Source organism: Impatiens glandulifera, chromosome 4 (assembly GCF_907164915.1).
Source record: "Impatiens glandulifera chromosome 4, dImpGla2.1, whole genome shotgun sequence".
NCBI classification, from domain to species: Eukaryota; Viridiplantae; Streptophyta; class Magnoliopsida; order Ericales; family Balsaminaceae; genus Impatiens; species Impatiens glandulifera.
Window position 1 is genome coordinate 40,628,079 of NC_061865.1, and position 8,255 is coordinate 40,636,333.

An 8,255-nucleotide genomic window follows, 5' to 3' on the forward strand; every position below is an offset into this window, starting at 1 on the left:
AGAACATGAACCTACACGGAAGAATCCTTGTTTTTTTAGTATCATCGGTATAACTGACAAAGTTGGAACACCTAGCAAGATTGCTTAGTGATGATTTCAATGTCTCAACCTCTTAATGAATACTTTGCTCATTATTTTTTATATAGTTTCAAATCAATCTTTTTCTCAAGAAATCAAACAATTCTCCTAATCCACTCAGCTTGGGGTTTAGGCTTATATCTTGATGATCTTCACTGTAACCGAAAAGATTTGAACGATATCAAATATTTAGTGGAAATCAAAAGATGGATGTCTCTATGTTTGTTTGGGGAGAAATTTTTGAATTTTACCCCTGAAACAGTCATTCGTTCAAAATTTGGTCTCAAAGCTTACTCGTTTCATAATATCCTTGTCGGTTTCCGAAGAGAGATTAGAATATTCTTCACAATCGAGATAATCAAGATTTCTATAATTTTTACCGAATTTATTTGATAGGTTGCCTACATATCCTTGTGGAAGAGGAATCAGGTTCAAAGGTAATTATGTTTCCTTTTCCTTCAAAATCAAAAGCAATGGTTTGAAGTTACAAACCTTAGCATGATGTTGAAGTGTTTCGAATTATTTTTTTTAACGGTCGCTAGCTAAATGCTAGAACTCCAACAATGATATGAAATGCACTATTGATTAAACAAATGATGCATGTGATGCATATCATGTTATTCATTTTTAAAAAAACAATGCCCCCTAAAGTGGACTAGAGAATTCCGGATTTTGCTCCTATGAAGGGAAGGTTTTGACAAAATGGACTGAACTTACTAAAAGGCTGCTTACATATCTTTGTAAACGGGGAATCATGTCTGAATGTAGTTTGATTTTGGAGATTAATAAACATAATGTCATATATGATACCTTAGCGCGAGCTAAAAGGTTTTGAAGTGAGTTTTGGGACAAATTCGACATGAACTTTAGTCACATGATTAGGCTAGGACTATTCTTAGATGCATAAACTAGGACTTGATAAATAAACAAAGTGTAAAAATAATATCTTATAAAATGACCAAAAATTTATAGTAGAGACCATGACTGTCACGTGGGATATAGCGTTGATACTATTTTTCACATGTAATCAAGTTGCACCGAACAAAATTGGAATCTTTAAGTCGCGTTTAACACGTAAAATATTTTTCTTTTCTTGATTTCTCAAGTAGTAAAATTGAATAAAAACTCTATAAAAGTCAAAGTTAATTAGTATATTAATTTCATTCAACTCTAATTTCCATCACCTCATTTTAAGCGAGATATCTTTCGAGAAAGTCATTTTCTTGTTTTTTTTACGAGATTTGAGAGAAATTTGAGTTATGGGACAACAACTATCGAGTTTCGAACATCTTTTTCAAAGGTCGATATTTAAATGTTACAATTATAAAAAAAAATTTACAATTATAAAAAAATAATATTTATTTAATTTTTATTCTAAATAAAATATATTATAAATATAATTATATATACAAATTAAAAGTTTTAATCTTATTCAAAGATCTTAAACTGAATTGATTATTTTAAACTATTTTATTCATTTTAATTATATATTTATAAAATATATATAGATATTTATTTATTTTTTAATATTAAAATTATATTTTATAGTTTAATAAAATTAAGCTATTCTTCCACTAGTGTTCAAACTTGTTACTTATTAGGAAGTTGATGGTACAAGCACTCGGAATTACCGTAAAATATCAAATGTATATTATTGAAAAATAATTATTTAAATAAACCTCCACTTGGTTCAATAATTTGACAGTCTGGCCCATTTTTTATTGGAACTTCAAATTCAAGTAATTAAACAAAATAATAAGATTGTTATAATTTTTTGTTAATAGAATAAAAAAGACATAAATTATTAAAAAAATATAAAAAAATTTGTTTATACATAAATTTTAATATTTTAAACCATCTCATGATAAATAAATATGACATTTCTAACATTTGTATTTGTAACATTTTTTGTCTTTTATTTTAATTTATATTGATACAAAATTTTGTGTAACTCAATCATGAATTTCTATACGAGGAAAAGTGAGGAATCATGAGAATCCCAGCAATCTCTATTTCTTCCACTAGTCTTCTTTCTTGTACCAACCCCAATTATATGTTACAACATTTTAAGCACTCGGAATTACCATAGAAGATTGGGTTGTCGAATTTGGGGATAGAAGTGCAGGATCGCTCCTCAATGGGACAACATCATCCTCCATAACATCTAACTCATCAGCATCCACATGATTTGCATCATACCCTTCCCTTTGAATCTCCTTTAAGATTTTACAAACCTCTTCCATAGTAGGCCTCAAGTCACTCTCGTTTTGTAGGCATCGAAATGCCAATTCCGCCACCTTAGTAATCATCGTGGTTACCTTTGAATCCGTCTCAAATCCAAGGGTCGTGTCCACTAGCTCGTGTAACGCTCTATTTTGTATCTTATTGATAGCCATGGCCGAAAGGTTAATCTCGTGTCGATGTCTAGTTATGTCTACTGGTGACTTAGAAGATATGAGCTCAACGAGAACAACTCCAAAACTATACACGTCGCTCTTGTTGGTTAGCTGGTAACACCGATGGTACTCTGGATCTACATATCCGGGTGTACCTTGAGGAGCAGTCGAGACATGGGAAACATCGGTTGGGAATAGGCGAGAGAGGCCAAAATCAGCAACTTTTACGCAAAAGTTGTCGTCGAGGAGAATGTTATTGGTTTTGACATCTCTATGGACTACTTTCGAAATGTGAAGAAAAGTGAGCGCATTGGCTGTCTCGACTGCAATGCTCATTCTGGTTATCCACGGGAGAGAACCTGTCTTGGATTTTCTTCCGTGGAGGTGATCTGCTACTGTTCCATTTGAAATGTACTCGTAAACAAGCAAAAGAACTTGGCATTTTGACGATGTGCAACCGTAAAGGCTAACTAGATTTTTGTGGCGAAGACGGGCTAGAAGCTCGACTTCATTCATGAATTGCTCTACCCTCTTGTAGTTGTTCTCGTATAATCTTTTCACCGCGACATGACGACCATCCCGGAGTTTTCCTATTGAAAAACACGAAAAATAAAATAAATAATGATACTTTTACAAATATGTACACAACAACATTCTATTTACCTAGATAAACCGAACCAAACCCTCCATCTCCGAGTTGTTTCTTCGAATCAAAATGGTTGGTGGCTTTATCAAGTTCGCTATAACCAAAGATTTGAACTCCATAGTAGTTGCTAGCCTTTTCGATGTCGACCTTTTTCGAGGATGTGTAAGAAGAAGAAGTAATCTGAGAGCTAGTCCAAGACGAGGAATTCGAATAATAACGTTGTTGTCGCTTTTTCTTTTTGTAACGACGGTAGAGAAGGAATGCAATGCCTGCCACAAGAAGGGTGCCTATAGGCACACTAAGGCCTGTCACAAGAAAACAACCAATGTGTTACAAGTCACATGAAAATTTTCTCAAATGTTAATAGAAATCTGAAAAATGAAAAATTGGTCACCGCCAAAACTAAAGGGTCCTTACCTACGATAAGTTTCACGCGTTTTGACCCTGGTTTAATAGCCACAAAAACAAGCAAATTGTTAATTTTACAAATTATTAACCAAAATTTAAAAGGAATTTGAATAAAAATTGCATCAATAAATTTACAATTATGTTATGAACTATTAATATTATTTATTGAACCATTTTTTAAAAATAAATAAATAAATGTATTTGTTTGGAACACACATAAAACTGAGTTTGACCATATATATATATATATATATATATATATATATATATATATATATATATATATATATATATATATATAATTAAAATATGTTTTACAACATTATTTTATTTAAGTAAAATAAAATCAATATCTCTATAAAATATTATTTTTAAATAAATTTAAAATATTTTTTATTTAAACTCATTTCTATGTATTTTTAAATTGGACTTAGGCCTTATTGGTTGGGTTATTTAAATAACTCAACCTACTCAAGCATCTTTTCATTCCCCCTATTATCAATCACATCACTCAATTCATTACTCAAAATACTAAAATACCTTTTATTTTAAATTACTATTTATTATTTTATTATTATATATCAATACCCTTTAAATAATTTTATCAAAAATATTCTTATCTTCTCAAAATCATCACCAATCATTACTCATTTTACCCTTTTAGATTATTACAATAACCCCAATCCAAACAAGCCTTAAATAAATAAAACAAATAAGAAATTGGCTCCTACCCAACCAAATGAAATAGCAATAGCAATTTTGACTTGGTCATGATAGAACCTCAAAATAAAATGTCACATTAAATGTCTGCTCACCAAGGACTTGTTTGGTAAAGGATATTTGACTGGATTGTTTGAATAATTCATTAATCTCACACATATATTTCCTTCAATTTATATTTTAAGTCTTTTCACAAATAATTCATACAACAAAGAAAAACAATAATTTAAATTGCCTATTAGAATTGCTCAAATATATATTTTCAAAGGCACAAATGAGTTAGTTCACATCTTATATTATTAATTAACCCAATATTGACTGGTCCACATCTCTTATTCTACAAGACAACAAAACAAGAAGAAGACCTAAAGGAAATACCATAAACGTCAACTTTCCAAATTTTTTTATTTTTCATTTCTAGAATTCAACTTTACAACTGGCCACGCTTGTTTTGTTTACCAACCAATTCCAACTTTGATTATAAGAGAAAAATCTCAATTAATACTGGTTAAATAAGTTTAATTTTCGCTAAAAACGTTTTAAGTTAAGTGACGTACCTCCGCAATGATTATTAGTGGTTTTGAAGCCGCCATCGTTAGAGCAAAAACACGCGAAATTCTCTGTTCCATCGCTAAGTTTACTAACGCCGCACCTTCCATCTGTGTTCATACACTTTTCACAATCCTCCGATTGACTCCAATTCAATTCGAATCCTTTTTTCATGGCCGCGGGAAATCCCACAATTAGATTATTTCCTTGATCGATTTCCCCATCGATCACCGTCACATCCACAACCTCATCGCAATCCGAAGCCCAATTAATAAAACCCCCATCTGGTAACTCTGGTTCCTTCCCCTTCACAAATACGAAAGACAATTCTTCACCAGATTTCAAACACTCTATATCCTTGGCGTGATTCGACAAATTGCTGCTGCAGTTGAAGTAAAACGTGAGATTCAGATCTGAACTTGAGAAACCCAAAGGGAGATGTTCGATTGAAACGTTGTGACGAGCTCTGGGGCATGATGGGTTTGTCTTGATTGCGTTCGTATCAAAGATTGTGAAGGTTTTATCGATGTAATTGATAGATTGAACGGTGTAGTTAACGTTAGAAATGTTGAAAATGGGTTGATTATCGACACAATCAATCCCGAACCCATAGTAGCCGCAATAGTAAGCTCTGACGGCGGTGGCGGCGGAGGTTTCGTTAGAGCTGCGTGACCAAAACGGGGAGGAGATGATGACGTTTCCGCATGTACTTTGTTTGCAGACAGAGTCTAAAGAGTTGGATTCTTGGGCATTAATGGAGGATTGGGAGAAGAAATAGAAAGTGAAGAGAGAAAGGAGGAGGTGGAGAGATGAAAAAGAAGAAGAAGAAGGCATGGTGTTGTGAAAATGGTGGATTGGAATTTGGAATTAGAGATATATTTATTTCTTTAAGTATATAAAAATGAAAAAAAAATCTCAGATAAACCTTCCCTTTGCCTTCCAACATCTCAAATATTTTTATTTCTAATTTTTAATGTTATCATAAACCACAACTTACCAAAAAAAAGTTAAGAACTTAAAAGGTTAGGTTTTGTTCGGATATGTTTTTTTTTTTAAATCAAGAGAGAGAGAAATTGTATGATGAGTGATAATTTTGAGGAGGTAATGATTATTTTTGATAAAAAGATTTAGGCCTTGTTCGGATTGGGGTTATTTAAAAAACCTAAAGGGAGAAAAAAATAATTATTGGTGATGATTTTGAGGAGATGATGATTATTTTTGGTAAAAAGACTTAAAGGGTATTGATATATATAAATAAAATAATAAATAATAATTTAAAATAAAGAGTATTTTGGTATTTTGGTTAATGAAATGAGTGATGTGATTGTTGAGAAGTGATTGATTAGAAAATTGATTTGGGTTGGGTTTTTAAAAAAACCCAAAGAGAACAAGCCCTTAAAGGGTATTGATATATATAAATAAAATATAAAATAATAATTTAAATTATAAGGTATTTTAGTATTTTGATTAATGAAATGAGTGATGTAATTGTTGAGAATTAATTGATTAAAAAATTAATTTGATTTGGGTTTTTAAAATAACCAAATAAAACTAGGCCTAGAGTTAAAAAAAGTTTGTACGAAATGTAATATTAAAAAAATTAGAATGAAGAAAGTTTGAACATATTATAAGAAAACAAATTTATATAGATTTGAATTTAATGTAAAAAAAATCTAAAAATTAAATGTAATTTTAAACTGTCCATAATCTTAATGATTTAAGATGTTTTGAGACATAAAGATACGATGGTTTTATAAGAATGCATATTGACTTGGTTTTAAATGTGTTTTACTTATTATGTCAATTTATATAACTCAATTATTCTAATACTAAATAATTCACTTTTTAGAGGCAACTAAAGCACAATTTCACTTTTCTCTCTTTGCTTTGTATTCTCTCATTTATAGTAAATAAATTTTCTATCGTGTACTCACTCACTAAATTATTTATGGTAAAATTATTGTCTGTGGCTCAAATTTTAATCATTTTTTATTAAACATAATTTAAACTTTGAATTAGGTTGTATAAGGTGAAACTATCCTAATTTTAAAGGCTTCTTTTAAAACGAATAAATATCTGTATTCTTATTTTAACATATTATTTTAATTTTTTTAATTAATTTAACAAATTCAAAAAAAAATTAACAATTATCTATCTTTAATTTTTTTTCAACTATTCTTACTTATCACACAATTTTTAGATATTCAAATCGTATTTTATAATTTGAAACGCATATATCTCAAAAAAATATTAATTTAAAATACAAATATATTCGAATTGGTAAACGCATAACATTTATGTACTATCAATTTTTTATGAAAAACAAAATGAAATTATTTCTTTTCAAAAATTTTTAAATATTTCTTAGATCACACGTTTTTTTAATCACTCAAACTATTTTCAACAAATTATAATAGATAGATCTTGAAATATATTCGATTAAAAAAATCTTTAACCGTTTGTGAATATCATTTTATTTATAAATATGGAAAATTAATTAAAAAAACGAGAATAAGAGGACATGTGTTTTGTCCACGTGGTAAAAGGCTTAAATAGTAAATTTTGATAGTTTGAGTTCATATGACACCTTCAAAATTCGAGCCTCATTTCATAAAAAATCGACTTCCATTCAACACTTAAGTTCCATCGTAATATTTTTAATAAGTCAAATTGAACTTTTGTTCTACATTTCTTCTTTATTTGCTTTTTGAATGGTTTGTTAAAAAAATGCAAGTCAAATGGAACCTCCTTTTTTCATCTTCCATCTACTCTTACCTAATAAATAACGACTCTCTTAGGACTATTTTAATTATTATTATTTTTTATTTATTTTAATTTTTTCAGGTCTATATATACATACATATATTAATAGTTCCACCATGTTAAAAAAAATATAATTTGGCATTTAAAAAAATAATAATCATAAAGCCTTACTTATATAATTATGAGTTTAGGATATACTAACCAGAGACTAAAAATAACATTAACATCTGTATTATCGGAAAATGGGATGAAATGACCCTAATAAAGCCTTTATTTCGAGGGAATGATCAGCGTCCAATAAAATTTGTGAAAATGACCCATTCTCATGTGTTATGACGAAAATACTTCGTCGTGTTACGCGACAGAACTCTAATTCGTTATAGTCTCACAATGACGTTCGTTATAGTCTCACAATGACGGTCGCGTCTCGCGACGGCACAACCAACGAATATGAAACCCTAATTCGTTGGAGTCTCACGATGGCGGTCGCGTCTCGCGACGACACATTCGACGAATTAGGGTTTCGTCGCGTGACGCGACGGAGTATTTTCGTCCGAAACTATGAAGTAGTCATTTGCACCTATTTATTAGGTGTTGGTCATTTCTCTAACTAAGACAATTATTAGTGTCATTAAAATCAAACTTCCCATCTTATGGAAAGAAAAATAAAACACTTGAAAGAGAGATAGTCGGTG

At 30.2% G+C, this 8,255-nt stretch overlaps 1 protein-coding gene across 1 annotated transcript; it reads right to left on the minus strand.

Annotated features, from left to right (window-relative positions):
* Window positions 1-1,950: 1,950 nt before the first annotated feature.
* Window positions 1,951-5,631, minus strand: LOC124935129 (LEAF RUST 10 DISEASE-RESISTANCE LOCUS RECEPTOR-LIKE PROTEIN KINASE-like 1.2). Its single transcript, XM_047475587.1, has 4 exons — window positions 4,806-5,631; window positions 3,538-3,564; window positions 3,138-3,437; window positions 1,951-3,064 (listed from the first exon to the last, which is right to left on the minus strand). The coding sequence occupies exons 1-4, from the start codon at window positions 5,629-5,631 to the stop codon at window positions 2,145-2,147; spliced, it is 2,073 nt and encodes a 690-aa protein (XP_047331543.1). The 3' UTR covers window positions 1,951-2,144.
* Window positions 5,632-8,255: the final 2,624 nt, after the last annotated feature.